General features: G+C 41.7%; 2 protein-coding genes across 15 annotated transcripts in view; one reads left to right on the plus strand and one right to left on the minus strand.

Moving 5' to 3' along the window:
• mcph1 (microcephalin 1) overlaps window positions 1–18199 on the minus strand; it is a 334689-nt gene that overhangs the window by 185497 nt on the left and 130993 nt on the right. The window lies entirely within an intron of this gene.
• Window positions 1–18199, plus strand: part of angpt2a (angiopoietin 2a) — a 110719-nt gene that overhangs the window by 91490 nt on the left and 1030 nt on the right. For all 3 annotated transcript variants that reach the window (XM_069885242.1, XM_069885241.1, XM_069885240.1), the window contains one exon: window positions 11360–11490. In XM_069885242.1, coding sequence (XP_069741343.1) covers window positions 11360–11490 — 131 coding nt within the window. The remainder of the gene's footprint in view (window positions 1–11359; window positions 11491–18199) is intronic.

The following is an 18199-nucleotide window of genomic DNA, read 5'->3' on the forward strand; positions in this document are numbered from 1 at the left end:
GCTGTGGGAGTTGAGGAGTTTGCAATTAATGCTCATGGATAGTTTGAACCCTGAGACAGGGACAGAGAGGTTAAGGAAAGGAAGAGAGGGGTTACAACAGTCCAGGTAAACTTCAGGACTGAGTGGAAGGTGGCAGAGAATGTAATGAAATTGTCAAGTCCTGCAGGGGTACAGAAGGTGGCACAAATGCAGTCAACAATGTCGTGGAGGAAGAGTTGCTTGTGGGACCCAAATTGAATTGTAACAGGCAGGAGTAGCTGGGGCCTGTCCGTGTGTCTGTGGCTACTTACTGGATCTGGATGAAATGGAGGGATTAGAAGGTGAAGTTGTTAGGGATGATGACAAGTCCACCAAATGGAGGAGTGTGCTAGTCTATCGGAGCTGAACAGCTCTGCATTCAGTAAAGTGGAGAGCCCCAAGACCTTCCTGATGAGAAATCGGTGTATAAAGGGATTAAACATCCATAGTGAAGAGGTGGGATCCAAAGAATAAGAATTCTTCAGAGTTGGAGAGCATGAGAGATGCCCTGGATGCAGGTGGGAAGGGAATGGATGAAAGGGAACAAGATGGTGTCAAGGTACAAGAAGGTAAGCTCAGTGGCGCACAAGCAGGAATAAACAAAAGGCCTCCCAGGACAAATCTGTTGATGAATTTTGGATTGGAGATAGAAACAAGTAGTGGAGAGTTGGGGAAACCATCAGGCTGAAGGTGGCGTCAAGAGATTCCCTGATGCATTGAGGCCCATGATGGTCTGGGAAATTATATCCTGATGGTTGATGGGTATTGGTCTAGGGGTAGATATGTTTGAGAGCTAGCATCTGGCTTCTGCAACGTAGAAGTCAATAAGCCTCCCTGCGGATTTGATGGTGAAGTTCGGGTTCGTGCAGAACGAATGGAGAGCTGTGTGCTTAGTATGGAGGGGGGGGGGGGGGAGGTGAGTGGGGCTGGCTGCAATTAGATTGGGTAATCTCATCACCAGCCACATATTCTCCTCCTCACTCCTTACCAGTGGTCACACCTCCACCTACCTCTCCCACCTCTGTCCAATATCCTATCACTTGGCTCCTCCTATTTTCCCCTGCCACTTTTTAACTTTAGTCTCGATAAAGGGTTTTGTCTCGAAACATTGACTGATCATTTCTACCCATAGATGCTGTGTGACCTGCTGAGTTCCTCCAGCTCATCATCGTTTGTTCAAGACTCCAGTATCTGGAGTTCTCGAGTCATGGTTTACAACTGTTCGGGCAGGAAAGAGAAGCAAGCCAACGTACAATACACAAACGTGCAGGAGAAACTCAGCAGGTCAAGCAGCATCCAGAGGAAGTAATCAACATTTCATGCCTGGGCCCTTTTTGTCAGATAAAAGCAAAAACAGGCAGGGGTCTGAATAAAAAGGTGAGAAGAGAGGAGGGTAGAACGGGCAAGGGGAGGAGCACAGGCCAACAGGTAAGAGGGATTTCAGGAGGAGGGTAGAAAAGAAAATAAGTGGGAAGGGGTTGCCCTCTGGTCGAAGGGGAGGGAAAAATTGTGAAGTGCATTTAAACCAATCAATGTAATTGATTTTTAAGAAACAGAAATGGGCATTTCCAAGTTTATGAATTTTATCCCATAGATTATGAAAGGTGTGAATTGGGTAAATTCAAGCAGGCTTTTCCCACTGAGGTTATGGGTTATAGATAGGTGCATATACAGTTATATCCAAGGGGAGTGTCCTTAACAGTAGAGATAATGCACAGCCAATGTTAGTACAGCAAGGCTCGCCAGAGGGGAGACAGGCAGCTTAGCAGACATTCACCACATGGTGAAATGTCTAAAGGAACTTCACGCAGATAGTGTGGAATGAGCTGTCAACTGAAGTAATGAATGCGGGCTCAATTTTTACCAAAAGAAAAATTTGAATAGGTACATGGATGGGAGTTGAATGAAGGCCTATGGCCTGGGTGCAGGTCATTTGAGGCTTGGCAGGTTAATAGTTTGGCACAGACTAGATAGATCAAAGGGCATATTTTTGTGCTGTAGTGTTTCTATGGTTAGATGTGAAATGAACACACACCAAACATCAGAAGCAGATTGTGAATCAAGGCCTGAAAACATTTTAGAAGATTAATTTTTAAAACAAAAGTGTCTACAAACAAAAGGGAACAAAAACCTAAAGCTTGCAAATGCCAACTGATCTGTTTTTGTGATCGCTGAAGCATTATTGTTAAAGTTCACCCTCAATCTCTCAGGAGGAAAAAAACTCCTGAGGAAAATAACAGGAGAAGTTTGGCAAACTCCTTCCCATAATAAAACCTGTCTGTGGAATTGATACGGTTGGTATTTGTTACCTGCTTTCTGCTGTATAATTTGCAATCCAAGGGCCTAAGTTTTGAGGCTGGAGCTGACATTCAACACAAGGCATTCAAGTAAACAAAATAAAAATTAGTATGTTCTTGTAGAAATTACTCTTTGGAGTTTGTTGACAATTAAGATAAGGGTTCATTTTAAACAACATAATTTGAAAATGCAAATAAAACCTGCAGAAATTAGGCTTCCAAAGCTTTCTCAAAAATAACAAAATAAATGCATCCTTGAGCTTCTATTTTCTCAAAAAAAAGCAAGAAATCTAGCAGTTTCTCAGTTCTTGAAAAGAATTTGATCGTAGTGCTTTTGGTTGATGTACAGGCGTGAATACTGAGACAAACCCTGGTGTCCCTTTAATCAGTCACATTTCTCAAAGCTGAGCCACAGGAATGCTAGAACCTCGAGTCCTTGCAGTGTGTCCTCAGGTGAACCAGACGATTTTGGAAAGCTGCCCCATTTGGAGGGTGGGCATATGAGAACAATGAGTGTGGGAACCTCTGGAAGCTTGCTCAGGATTTGTGCATTGAAATAGAAATGAGTGTATACAGATGGAAGGCCTGAGATATCAGTGAATGAAGGCGGGATCTCAAGAAGTTCAGGGAAAGTTGAACTAAATCACAATTCCAATTAGTGGACTGTCACTGTAAATGCAGTACAAGCACAATTGAAACTGTGAAGTGGCTTTATGCTGGCACAAAGCTCCGAGAAACTGGAAATAATTACAAATCAGTGGGAGAAGAAATATCAACGTGAACTCTAGCAAAGGACTGCTTTTCTTTACTATCTGGGGTCTGAATAGCTAGATGGGTTATTCTCACAAGTCAAAAGATTCTCAAAGATTACAACTCCAAAGATAATACAACAAATTCAGGTTGGCAGATACAAGGAAGTCAGCATTGGCAGCCGACTGAATGAGACACTGAACATACAATTTAAATGGCGAGTAACTACCACAGCACGTTTTTTGGCAGTGAATCTTTAACAAAAGCCATCATTCACCCAATATAACAGATGCAATATTATCGTCATTTATTCAATTGGCAATGTTCAAGTGGTAATCATGATTCCAAGGCATAAGCAGTGATCAAATTTCAAAATCACTTCTGTGTCAAGAAAGCTTTTGAAGTCATGAACGACACCATATAAACAGTCATTTACGTCAATGTGAAGAACTCAAATTTCAATACATCCATTTGTCACATGATGAATACTTATTTCAAAATTTTAATGAGAACAGTGTGAAATCATCCAACAGTCTTTTTCTTTGGCTTGGCTTCGCGGACGAAGATTTATGGAGGGGGTAAAAAGTCCACGTCCAACAGTACATAAATATAAACTGAATTTCCCCACTTGTTAACCTAACACTGGTCACAGATCTTGGTCATGGATAGATCACATTAATGGCAAAGAGCATCAAGTTTAGTGGAACACGGGGGAGCATTTCAAGTTGCACTGTGCTCACAAACTCACAAATTGGAATGCGACTTGCAGATTCAAGTACTAGATGCTAGGATTGTGGTAAATAAGATTTCTGGTCTTGTAAGTAATCCTTCTGGTTTTTACGACTAATTATTGAGCAGTAGAAGGAGACTGACCCAGCCGGTGGCTGAGTGCACAAACTTGAAGGGTCCAGGAGATAGTGAGGATCCAGCTGGCCATGAGAAGTGCAAGACACAAATCATTGCCTCATTCACCAGTCATACCCTTGTGAGGGGAAAACAAATAAGTTGAATTTATGTCGAGCAATTATCAAAGGATAATTTTTCTACTATCTAGCATTTGATTGGACAAATACGTAAAACAAGCCAGGAAGAAATTTTCAAAGAAGGTTTATTAAAGCTTTGTGAAACAAGGAAGTCTGCAGATGCTGATGTTGAATGCAATACAGAAAACATGCTGGAGAATCACTGCAGGTCACCCAGCATCCTTGCGTAGTAAAAGGTGACCAACATTTCTGGTCTGGGCCCTTCATCAGGTAGAAGCAAAAGCAGACGAATAAAATCATGGGGGGATGGGGAGGAGGGAGGAATGGGCACGGGGAGGATCACAGGCCAACAAGCAGGAGGTTATAGGTGGATACAGGTGGGAGGATAGAAAAGAAAAAAATGATATGGGGAGAGGGTCAAGGATAGCTCTCTGATTGGAGATGGAAGGGATGGGGAGGTGGAGGAACAAGGAGAGGGAAAGAGAGTCTCAGGGGAGGAAGTTAATGAAAATTGGAGAAGTCGACATTAAGGTCAACTGGGTTGAAGAGTGCCGCAATGGAATACAAGGTGTTGTTCCTCCAATTTGCTCTCTTGGCCAAAGAGGCAGATGGCAGGATTTCCAAGGAGGGGAGAAGTGGGGTAATGTCCAGAGAGTAAAATTCCACAGATAGATAGCAAACCTAAAAGTAAATGGAGGGGATGGGAAGAGAGAGGTGGCTGTTATTTGCAAAAAGCACATTAAATGAAAATTTAAATAATTTTTCCTTACAAATCTGTGACAACATTGATATTTCAACATGGTTTTCCAACTGACAGAAGCAGTTTTCTCTGTTTATGTGAAAACAGTATAGCGCCACAGCATCGAGCTCAAACAAAACAGTTAATTTGCCTGATCTCTGCCATCAGAAAATGTACCTTCTAACCTGGTGAGTAGTCATCAGGGTACATTGTAAAATGCATCAATAATAATTATACTTTTAATCCAAGTAAGTTGAAGCATCACTGAAAATTCCTGCTATGTTTTGTCTCATGTCCAAGCTAAATATTTTTGCATCTGGAAACAATTCTCCATCTTCAGCACTGCAGACTTTGGAAGGATTCTGCAATGTACCACAATATCTGTAAGATTAAACTACAAATTCTCCAAGTAGGCCAGAACAGTTACACATTAGTGTAAACTCAAGTAACAAGTAAAAGGACACTTCCTCTGGAGCATGTTTTTTTTTACATTGAGGATTATATCCTGAGAACCAGTTTATTGGGCAAAACCTCCTCACACACCCTAGAGTTGAAAGGCCAACCTTATTGCAGAAAGCTCATCAATCTTTTGTGCCTACCTGTGGAAATTTTTCACAGGACCATTTCATTAAATCAGTGAAAATGACTTTAAAAAACACATTGTTGAATGAATGAGGATATCAGCAGCTTTCACTCAAGTCAATTGGACATGCCAAAATATAAGTTCTGAATATAGATGCAAAAGAACTTCGAAGAAATAAGCTGCCCAAACAACAATAAATTTCTCAAAATTAATCTTAAATCATAAAGTCCTGGCTTCCAATTAACGTCAATAAATATTGAAATAATGAAACTTGCAAAATATTTTCTAAAAGGTAATGTCAACTCATTCTGTGTTGTTGAAAACAGAACTTTTGCTAACATTAATATGCACACAAAGGAAAGTTAATGGTGCAATTAGTTTATCCCTCTCGAAGAATAACATAATATAAAAAATACTTTCAATGTATTTGGATATCTCATTAACAAAGCCAGCATTTACTGTCAGTCCAAACTAGGTTGGCCATTCGAAAGGAGGACATGATCATAGGTTACGATACACACTACACATAGATATACATAGCATGTTTGCATTTGTTGTTTTTGCAATATTATTTAAATTAAGACTGCAAAATGTGTGTGTGTGTGTATTTTTTTTTTTTTTCTTTGGCTTGGCTTCGCGGACGAAGATTTATGGAGGGGGTAAAAAGTCCACGTCAGCTGCAGGCTCGTTTGTGGCTGACCAGTCCGATGCGGGACAGGCAGACACGATTGCAGCGGTTGCAAGGGAAAATTGGTTGGTTGGGGTTGGGTGTGTATATATATATATATATATATATATATACACGCACACATAGACCTATGACCATGTCCTCTTTTGGAATGGCCGCCCTAATCCAAACTGTTAAATAAAGCTAGTTGGGTTGATGAGCCAACTAAAAGGGCAAATAAGAAACAACATTACTGTGTGCCTGAAGTCACACAGAGGCCAGGCAGGCAAGGATGGCAGGTTTCCTTCATGGAAAGACCAGTGAACTATTGGATGAAAGCCAGGGATTTCTCACTGACAGCCAACAAACCTGGCCAGAAATTCACATGTTGGGTCAAGAGCACCAGAAGACACTGTTAGCTTGGTTGAGATGCCCCCACATCTCAATCGACTCGAAATGTCTAGAGTCACTGGGAGAATATTTTTTTAAAAGGGCAACCAACATCTGTGAAAATGAACTTCAGAAAGGTAGGAGGAAGTAGAAAGTTCACAGTAAATAGCAGAAAAACATCCAAACCAATCAATTAACTATTTGAGTCTTTTAAGATATTTTTATTGTTTGGACTCCACGCCAAGTTGTACCATATCCAGAAAAATACTTGACAAATTAACACAACAATAAACCTGTTGGTAATTTAAAATTTCAGCATATCATGACTGTTTTGATGTGTGCTGGCAATCAAGTGTAGCTGATGACAAAATCAATGCTTAGCTTCCTACAAGCTTGGAAACACTGAGAAAGCAAATGAATCAAGCGTCCTCTTACTTATTTCTCATTAATAGTAATTTGCACAAACATTTTCAGTGATCTTGGACAACTTGGTAATGAAATCCTGGCCAAGTCCATCATTTATTTTTACATCCCAATGCATTTTCTGCAAACACACACTGGAACATCCATATCAGAGGACAAACATACCATAGGTTTCCTCTTGCCAATGTCAATGGTCCTAAATAAGAAGTTTCCCACAACATATTATTCAGTTCAATTATCTGACTCAGAAATAGATCCAAAAACAACATATCAAATTAAAACCAGAGATATGGAATCAATCCGAGATGTCACTTATCCCTAAATCAGTAAATGTAAATTTAGTTAAGTTCAAATTGCGATTTATGCATTTGCAATGAATTCTGCAATGCTCAGTAACTGAGGGCAATGAGTGCAGAACGATTGTTATGTATCTTAATTATTATAAGCAATGCCCGGACCGGGCGCCTGCAAGCTCACACCAAGACACAAGAGAAACTTGTCTGTGAACTACTCTTTGCAGACGATGCCGCTTTAGTTGCCCATTCAGAGCCAGCTCTTCAGCGCTTGACGTCCTGCTTTGCGGAAACTGCCAAAATGTTTGGCCTGGAAGTCAGCCTGAAGAAAACTGAGGTCCTCCATCAGCCAGCTCCCCACCATGACTACCAGCCCCCCCACATCTCCATCGGGCACACAAAACTCAAAACGGTCAACCAGTTTACCTATCTCGGCTGCACCATTTCATCAGATGCAAGGATCGACAATGAGATAGACAACAGACTCGCCAAGGCAAATAGCGCCTTTGGAAGACTACACAAAAGAGTCTGGAAAAACAACCAACTGAAAAACCTCACAAAGATAAGCGTATACAGAGCCATTGTCATACCCACATTCCTGTTCGGCTCCGAATCATGGGTCCTCTACCGGCACCACCTACGGCTCCTAGAACGCTTCCACCAGCGTTGTCTCCGCTCCATCCTCAACATCCATTGGAGCGCTTTCATCCCTAACGTCGAAGTACTCGAGATGGCAGAGGTCGACAGCATCGAGTCCACGCTGCTGAAGATCCAGCTGCGCTGGATGGGTCACGTCTCCAGAATGGAGGACCATCGCCTTCCCAAGATCGTGTTATATGGCGAGCTCTCCACTGGCCACCGTGACAGAGGTGCACCAAAGAAAAGGTACAAGGACTGCCTAAAGAAATCTCTTGGTGCCTGCCACATTGACCACCGCCAGTGGGCTGATAACGCCTCAAACCGTGCATCTTGGCGCCTCACAGTTTGGCGGGCAGCAACCTCCTTTGAAGAAGACCGCAGAGCCCACCTCACTGACAAAAGGCAAAGGAGGAAAAACCCAACACCCAACCCCAACCAACCAATTTTCCCCTGCAACCGCTGCAACCGTGTCTGCCTGTCCCGCATCGGACTTGTCAGCCACAAACGAGCCTGCAGCTGACGTGGACTTTTTACCCCCTCCATAAATCTTCGTCCGCGAAGCCAAGCCAAAGAAAAGAAAAATTATAAGCAATATAACTACAATGTAGCTAAAAGATCACAGCCAGAAAAAAATCTTCCCAATGAACAAATCAATCATGGGCTCATTATTCCCTGAAAATCAACATTAGAGCCACGTGAGGTCATTAATGCATAAAAGGTAACAAGTGCTCCAACATCATGACATTTAAAAAGTCAATGGTTTGTTAAAATTCAGATTTGGAAACCTTTGGGCTGTGGTTAAAAGCCAATTAATTACAATGCAAGAAACAAAATATTGCAACCATTGATTTCACAGAAAGACTTGTCAAATTTGTCTTTCTCGGTTGCTCTCCAAGTGATGCCCAATATGATTTTAACCATTTCTTTCTTTCTCAATACACAAAAGGAGTCACAAAGCACAACCTCCAAGAGAAACATCAGTTGCTCTGTTTATGCCACAAGGGTTGATTGGAAGAATGCACTTGTGGGTAATTATTGTGATGTTGGGCTCAATAAGAAAATGGGGTACTTTCTTTGGTCAAGGCAGAGAGCACAGAAAAGTTCGACTGGGACTTCAAAATGTTACTTAAAGAATGGGATACCTTGTAGGTCACACAATGGGAAGAACTTGAAAGCAGAGACGGTCACTGGGGTTTCCTTTTGCTCTGTTGACAACATTCAGCAGGAACTTTGCTGAAATCAGGCTCAAAGAATTGTTGAGAACCCCTACCATCCTTCACACTGAATCTTTAACCTATGACCACCAGGAAGGAGGTACAGGAGCATCAAAACCAGAATTGCTAGGCAGGGAAATAGCTTCTTGCTGCAGGCTATGAGATTGATGAACAGTATCCTGTAACCTTGGGTAGCTTACAAATGGAACAATTATTCTGAAATATTTATACATTCAACACAATAACAGGCCCTTGTGGCCCACAAGCCCTGCTGCCCAAATACCCCAATTAACCCAAGACCTCCAAGTATTTTGTAAGGTGGGAGGAAACCGAAGCATCCTTAGGAAACCCATGCAGACATGGGAAGAATGTACAAATTCCTTACAGACAGCACCGGATTCAAACCCAGGTTGAAAGGGTTGTAATAAAGTCATGTTAACCATGCTCCCCTTTGTATATGTGATTATTATATGCTGTGTATTGTCTGCATGGGTCTCCACTGTGGTCTAGAGAAATGCTGTTTCATCCAGCTCTCCAGCGAATGACGTCCTGTTTTGCGGAAACTGCCAATATGTTTGGCCTGGAAGTCAGCCTGAAGATAACTGAGGTCCTCCATCAGCCAGCTCCCCACCATGACCACCATCTCCATCGGGCACACAGAACTCAAAACGGTCAACCAGTTTATCTACCTCGGCTGCACCATGTCATCTGATGCAAAGATCGACAAAGAGATAGACAACAGACTTGCCAAGGCAAATAGTGCCTTTGGAAGACTACACAAAAGAGTCTGGAAAAACAACCACCTGAAGAAACACACAAAGATCAGCGTGTACACGCTCCTGTTCAGCTCCGAATCATGGGTCCTCTACTGGCATCACCTATGGCTCCTAGAACGCTTCCATCAGCGCTGTCTCCGCTCCATCCTGAACATTCATTGGAATGACTTCATCACCAACATCGAAGTACTCGAGCTGGCAGAGTCCACAAGCATCGAATCCATGCTGCTGAAGACCAAACTGCGCTGGGTGGGTCACATCTCCAGAATGGAGGACCACTGCCTTCCTAAGATCATGTTCTATGGCAAGCTCTCCACTGGCCACCGAGACAGAGGTGCACCAAAGAAGAGGTACAAGGACTACTTAAAGAAATCTCTTGGTGCCTGCCTCATTGACCACCACTGATATCCCCTCCAACCGTGCATCTTGGCGCCTCACAGTTCGGCGGGCAGCAACCTCCTTTGAAGAAGACCGCAGAGCCCACCTCACTGACAAAAGACAAAGGAGGAAAACCCAACACCCAACCAACCAATTTTCCCTTGCAACCATGCCTGCCTGTCCCACATCGGACTTGTCAGTCACCAACGAGCCTGCAGCAGACGTGGACATACCCCTCCATAAATCTTCGTCCGCGAAGCCAAGCCAAAGAAAAAAGAAAATATTTACAATCAGATGATAGCGAACTTCAGATTTGTTGAAATCCGTGAAGGATGTGAAATCAGTGAAGAGAGGGCAGTAAAAATTTACAAGGGATGTTCTCCAGCCTTGACAATTTTACTGGAACAAAGAAGATATAATTGAGATGACCAAACCAGATAATCTTGGACTGTCAGGAATGGTCAATTAGAAATTTGAGTTTGAAATACACAATTGTTGCTGCACAGAAGGAAGCTTCTTGACTCGTCAGCTTTTTGTTGAGCCATCTGGGCAGAACCACTTCCTTGCACGAGTTGAAAGCTCTCTTCACATTGAAGACTACAATGTACTTGTAGGCTACAAAGACTGAGAACTACAGGCAGGATGACATACTTAAATGTAGACATACTGCACGGTAACAGGCCATTTCGGCCCACCCCATTAACCTAGACCCCTGGTACGTTTTGAACAGTGGGAGGAAACTGGAGCCCCTGGGGAAAACCCATGCAAACATGGGGAGAACATACAAACTCCTTACAGACAGCATGGGATTCGAACCCTGGTCCCGTTCGCTGATGCTGTAGAGGCGTTGCGCTAACGGCTACTTATCTCCTTTACTGCTGGACAAATATTTTTAGGAACATTTTACATTTTGTATTCTTCTTCCATCCGACTACCTTTAAAAGGGCTTTCATTGTTTCCCAGTCCAATTACATACCACTGTTAGAATAAAGCCAAAACATTAAATTTTAATTACATTATTAAGGGAAACTCTAATCTAGAATTGTTTCAAAAATTATCCGATATATTTTTGCATTGAATTGATGTCAATTTAGGCAGGTTTTTTTCCTGGAATACAGTATTCACATGACTGATGACAAGTATTTTGTATTCCTTGGCTAAATGGACAAAAATAAAATAAGATTTCTCACTAATCTGTTTCTTCTGCAGAATCCATCTGAAAGGATACAGTGGGACAGCAGGCAAGATAAGCAGCCTCAACCAAATGGGGAATTATTTCAGCACAAAAGATTCAGACAATGACAAATGCATTTGTAAATGCTCACAAATGGCATCAGGAGGTAAGGAGGAAAATTGATCCCTTCCACTTCTTTCAGTTTTGAAGGACACACTGCTTGGTATTGAACCCTTAGGAAAATGTACAAGGTGAGTGGCCAAAAATAATAGGATTTACAATAGATATATCCCTCCTGCATTTCGTGAAATTGAGGGTGTTTTATCCAAATATTGAGGATATTTATCAGATTTCATCTGCTTATTATTAAGCACATTTATAGTGATTTAGCTCAAATTATGTTTTCATTCTGTTGTATTCTGTAATTTTCTTGTCTTCTTAGTTGTATTTGAGGGACCAAAGTCCACAAATGCAATAGTTTCTGAATGAAGATTGGTACCTCATTTAGTCAAGCACAAGTGAAATATTTACCTGGCCAAGCTGAAAGACAAGTTTTGTTAAGGTTCTGTAATTGCAAGTGGCAAAATTAATTTGTTTAAGTGTTACCCTCAAAACTTGGCATACCTAAAGAAATAGTTCAAATATTTAGACTCCCTCACAAAATTACATTTCAGTACTTCACCTTGAGCTAACTTATCTAGACTGTTTTAACTTTATTTTAAATTTGATTTCACTAATATTTAAAATTCTTGCACATGGGACACCAGACATTAAAATATTAAGGTGATATATATAATGCCTCAGGAAACTTTTTTCCAAATATAAACTTTACAAGAGAGATACAAATTGCAAAAGGAGTTGGAGCTGAGACTAAAAACCTGAGAGGTGATTGATTTGGGGAGGGGCAATTATATGAAAGATTTGGAAATACGGGAAAAGTTTAGAAGTTTCAAAGGAAGGCAAATCTGGACATTTTGTCAATGAGGATAGGCATGCCATGGACGGAACATCTTTCATGTTCAAGCATGATTTTTTACGCTCAAGATTATGAAGATTAAAATAAGTAACATTTCAGGAGCCAACTTTGTTAAAAAGGGTAGACACAAAATATGATTAATAGACAGAGTAGAATTGAAATCAGAATTTAATTTCAGTGTCAAATCAATGCCAACAATTGCTCAGCCTCACAGTGCAGCCAAAACGAATGAGGTTGTCAGTCTTCAGGGGATGGTGTCTACTTTCTTTTGCAGATCCTGGGTCTAAAATCATGTTTGATTTCCCTGGCTCTGATTCCAAAGCCTTCAAAATGTTAGAAGTCTCAATTCATCAGCAGATTTTTCTCAAGCATCCAGATCATTGTCGCTTCATCAATCAGATTGTACGAGTGTCAAAGAGACACACATGAGACCGCGAACACTGGAATCTTTCTCCACGGATGCTGCTCGACATGTTGAGTTCCTCCAGCAGATTGCTTTTTGCATGAGGTATTAGTGTCATTATGTGGATCTCTCCCACAAACCACAAAGAAAAAAATTATGACTTCAGCTGTCACCTTCCTCCATTGCACAAGCAGGCAGGGTGAAGTCTTCTGCCCAACAAGTTGTCCCATGTGTCCTGGAACAACATGTGTCCCACCTTGTTGATTCCACTCTGGTATGATTGTGAAAGTAACCTCAGAGATTCTAATTTAAAACAGTTCAAAAAGAAGAGCATATCTTAAAAAGCAGCCATTACAATGTACCCAAATGGACCAATCCCCACTTTCAGGACCACAGCCATTTCATTGTAATTTAATCTAGAGAGACACAGCACGGTATTTCGACCATGAGCCTGCATTACCAAAATACACATATGACCAATTAACCTTAGAACCCCCTTCCGTCTTTGGAACATGGGAGGAAACCTGAGCACCTGGGGAAAACATTCGGACCCCAGATAGAGCCAGATTCAAACCCGGGTCACTGTTGCTGCAATAACATTGGGCTGATTACTACACTAACTATGCTACTCGCCTCATGATTTCACTTGGAATACTTCACTTTCTCCCTTATGCTGCACGCATCCAAAATAACTCAAGAGACAAACACGAGTCAGGACTAGGGTGCTGTGCAACACTTCACAACCCTGCTCCATCGTTTCATAAAATGATGGCTAATTTGATTGTCATCTCAACTCCACACTTATCATTCACCCCCTTTTACAATATTCTGCCTAAAGGTGTCCAAAAGCTTCACTTTCATAATTCTTTCAACAAGTGTTTCAAACACTCATACCTTGACAAAGGGGTCAGGCCTGAAACATTGGTTACCCTTTTACTTCCTATAGTTGTTGAATGACCTGCTGAATTTCTCCAGCATTTTTATGTATTGCACTACTGGCTGAATGAAGACTTTCCTGTTTAACCTGTCATCATATCATTAGCCTGTACACTTTGGATTCAATTGGTGCTAAATGTTAAAGGAGCCAAATGAAGGTGAATCATTACAGTCTGAATTCCGGATATCTGTTGCAGTGTTAAAACTGCAGCCAGCATCAGAGCTCCACTTGCTAATATTCCTTCCAACAAGCTGAAGTAACAGTGACCTCCAGGTTGTCATCAACATTTGCTGCTCATTACAAAGCAGAAAATGATCCAGATATTGTGGATTAATACCATGATTCAACTTTCAAATGTTGCACAGACCAATATTAAAAACACTATTTAAAAGATATATAGGCAGATGTCAGAACAGGAAGGGTTCAGAAGGATATGGACCAAATGCAGGCAAATGGAAGTATCCTGAAATGCCAACTTGGTCAGCATGGACAATTTGGGCTATGGCTCCATACAGATAAGGTTTGACCACCCTCTATATTCCTCAGGGTGGACTTCCTCTTCATTGGATTTGCTCCAACTGTTCCATCGTCAATACAAGGCATGCAGGGAGGTTGGGGGTGGGTGGGGGGTAGCTTAATCACAGTGCCATAAAGAGCTATCTCAGAGTACCCCTTTACCATTGCTGGTCTTCTGAATGCAACACCACGATGTATTAAATTGCAGATGGGATAGAAATGACCTCAAGGCTTGAAAGGAAGAACAAACTTCTACATGAACAGCCTGTGCATTGCAAATAATATTCAGGAAATATTTTATTTTTTCTCTGGGTCATTGGTGAAGTTATTTTGCAAGGGTTGAGGAAGGCTAATTAATGTTAGGGATGCTGGCTTCAGTGCAGTTTGTTGGATAGCTTAGCATTTTTCCTCAAATGTGGCAAATTGGAAAGTGAAGTGTAGAAAGTGAGAGCATGCAAAATCATTGAGAAACCCTTCCACCCCACCCAGAGCATCTTTCAGTGCTCCCGTCGGGGAAGAGATACAGGAGTATCAGAGCCAGCACCACCAGGCTGAGAAACAGCTAGCTTCTTCCCACGGGCAGTTGAGAATGCTGAACGACCAAAGAACTGCACACACGAACCATCCAAGACTCTGATATTTACGAAACAATATTTATTTGTATACATGACTACTTGTCCTTCATGTGCATTGCTTCTCTGTATGTATATCATGTCTGGCTGTGTGCCTGCATGTTTTGCACTGAGGACCAGAGAATGCTGTTTCAATGAATTGTACTTGTTCAATTAGATGACAATAAACTTGACATAGTGTGAGGATTCTAACCCAACATTCACCCTGGATGTTCCCTCCCTCACTGTGGCAATCCCTTTCCCATCGGCATCGATCCCTTCTCTGTCTAATATTGTGACATGGTTAGGAAGAATTGCGGCCTGCGATCAAAATTTATTTATCTCAGTGCATGTCCCCGCTTGGTGCGCGGATCCTCCCCCTTTGTGCGCGAGACTCCCTCCACCATGCACTGGAGACTTCCCCCGACCCCTCTCCTCCATCTGTGCGTTAATACCCGTCACTTCCTGTGTGAGACATACCCGTCCGTCACTTCCTCCATGTGCCCTTGTGACACGCCCCCCCCCCCCCCCCGACAGCTGTCTGTTTTGGGGTTAGTTATTTTGTTTTCAATGTGACTATTTTTTCTCCATTTTGACTTGTTTTTTTTTAAATTATTGGGTTGTAGCGGCGGCTACACTGCTCACTGAAGGATCGCACAACCAGACGGGTTGAGTTCAGTGAGCAAAACTGATTTATTGCAGGTTGCCTGGCTGGTCTTATACTCCCAGCCTGGACCTGGCTGAGAATCACGCTGGCGGGGCCCCGATGTCACTGGGGCATCACGTGGGCCTCCAAGCGTGGGCTTCCAAGCCCAGTGCCGAGATCGGGAGGAACCCCCCGACTGTGCCATTTTGGCCGGCTGCCCTGCCGCATGTATGACAAGCGGGGCCAGTTCACCTGCCTAATGGCGTACCGCCACAGTGTCATTTTAATGACAACTTGTCATTTTTTTTGATGCATTCCAGATTTGAAGATGCCTTCCCTAAACTGAAATGCATCAACGTATTTATTTATTAATTTAATCTGTTGATTCATTTCATTTACGGTAGCATTAGTGCAGCCCGCCGTTTAACCACTGACACACCATCCTGTCCATGTGTGGTTAAAGATTTCTCGTCAGTTAACCATTTATCATTATTATGCACTTCAATTAGAGCCAGGAGAATAAGAGAATACATCAACATGAAATCCCACTTAAAAGTTTCTGTCAAAACATTTTACATGGTTTAGATGGATACTGTAGCATCTCTGCACTTATTCCCTTGCTGTTTTTCCTCAATGTGCTCCATGTTATTAGAATTGCTACACTTTACTCCAAGAATACTTCAACAGGCATTAGTGCTTTTCTTTGATTTCTACAGAACAGCTTTCAATATTAAAACATCTAAAAAGAAAATGCAGACGGAAACAAGAACTTATTCAACATATGAAGCTTAATTTCCTCTTCATAGAATTGGTGGCACTGCAGACTTTTTTACCTGAGGAAGTTTCAGCGGAAGTAGCAGAAGGAAATTTCAGAAAACAAAAGACATGCAAAATTCAGTTTTGACCAGCTCTTTTCATCCAACCCATGAGCCACAACTCAGGAAGCTTTCAACTCATGGTCCAAGAATCTGCTTCAACTACCATTTCAGGCAGCTAATTATAGTCTAATGGGGCAAAAAATACATTTCATTTCCCCTCTGATTCCTCGGTCAATTACCTTAAATCTGCTCTCAGGTAATCAATCTTCCTGCTGTAACTGGAAACAGATGCTCTTTGTTCACTCTTACCAAAGCATTTAACATTTTGGACACCTTGATTAATTTCCCGACCCTATTGAATTACTTCGTCCATCTCTGCATATTAACAAAGCACTTAAGTAATTGTCTTCAATATAACAAAAAGGATCCAAGTGTGTTCTCAAATAGAATCAGATACTAACTCACCTTAGGAGATATTAGAACTGCTAACCAAACTTGGCTTCAGTTTGATCAGCCAGCCATCTTCTGAACACAGAGGTGAAGTGATTGTGAGAAATGGACATTTCTGCTGATTCTCTTTATCAGGGGAATTATTGTAATGGTCATTTTGATTAACCCATATCTGGGTAAAGGAAGCAGGAGAATTGTTTCATTGGATCTGACCATTGTGATGGTCATTTCGTCTGATCAGTGCCTGGGTTTTGGAAACACTGTGGAAGTCACACATCTTGTTTCCTTTACGCAAGGAAGAGGGGAGTTGTAACAACCATTTGTATGAAATGACATTTCTCTGGAAGCGACTTTACAAGGATTCGTGAGTTTTCAGCAGTCAGATCACTCAGTCTCTCACCTCCTTCATGATTACTTCTGTGCATCAATTTAAAAGTCTGTGTTTCGAAGACTGAACTTTGGAATGACTTTCCAGAATTGTGCCTAAGCTGTAATGGTTTGGGTATTTCCCAGGCCCTCCCCCCAACACACACAAACACACACACACGTATATTTGCACCTAGTTGGAGTTAAGTTAGCCAAGTTGTTATATTATTAAGTTATTACTAAATATATTGTTTTAAAAGAAAAACAATAACAATCTCTTGGTGAATTTCTATTGCTGCTGGTCTGCAACATATCAGAGGGCACAGTTTTAAGGTGCTTGGGAGTAAGTACAAGGGGATGTAAGAAATAGGTTTTTCCACACAGAGAGATGGGTAAATGGTGGAGGAAACAGGAACAACGAGATCTTTTAAGAGACTATTAAATAAATACATGGAACTGAGAAAAATGCAGGGTATGCAGTCGGGAAATTCTAGGTAGATGTTAGCGTAGGTCATTTGGTTGGTACAACAGTGTACTGTGCTGTAAATTTATATGTTCTAACACTTAGCAATTATGATGAAATCAATCACATTCTCTTCACCTTCTGGTGAAGCTCAAATGAGGTTACATTTATCAAGGAATGAGCTCATTTTATTCCATGTCTTGATAATCACCAATTCAATTTCTTAAACTGGGCAACTTTTTGGGGTTGGGAAGGACCAAGTTAGTATCCCAGGTGTCTCCCCACTTATTTCCACCACAAACACCCCACACCCGATGTAAGACCTCCTCAAACAATCATCATATTGCTCCACTACTACCCATCTAAAGCCTCCTCACAAGGTGCCACAATGCTGTTTGCTGTCCGCGTCACATATTAAAAAACTAAGACTTCAGGCAGCTTCGAGTAGCTGCTCAGAGCAGAAAGGTGTGCCCAGTTTAACTTGCAACATAATTTGATGAGTGACATAAGGAAAAATTAGACAATTTTGGTGGTAGATTGCATCTGTTCCCCAGCATCAGCTGGAGACTGAGGACATTTCTCTTTGGAGTATAGGAGGAAGAGAGGAAACTTCGAGGTCTACAAGATTCTGAGAGGCATAGATAAGGTAAACACCCAACGCCTTTTTCCCAGGGCAGGAGTAGGAAACA

This window comes from Narcine bancroftii, chromosome 6 (genome assembly GCF_036971445.1).
Source record: "Narcine bancroftii isolate sNarBan1 chromosome 6, sNarBan1.hap1, whole genome shotgun sequence".
Taxonomy (NCBI): Eukaryota; Metazoa; Chordata; class Chondrichthyes; order Torpediniformes; family Narcinidae; genus Narcine; species Narcine bancroftii.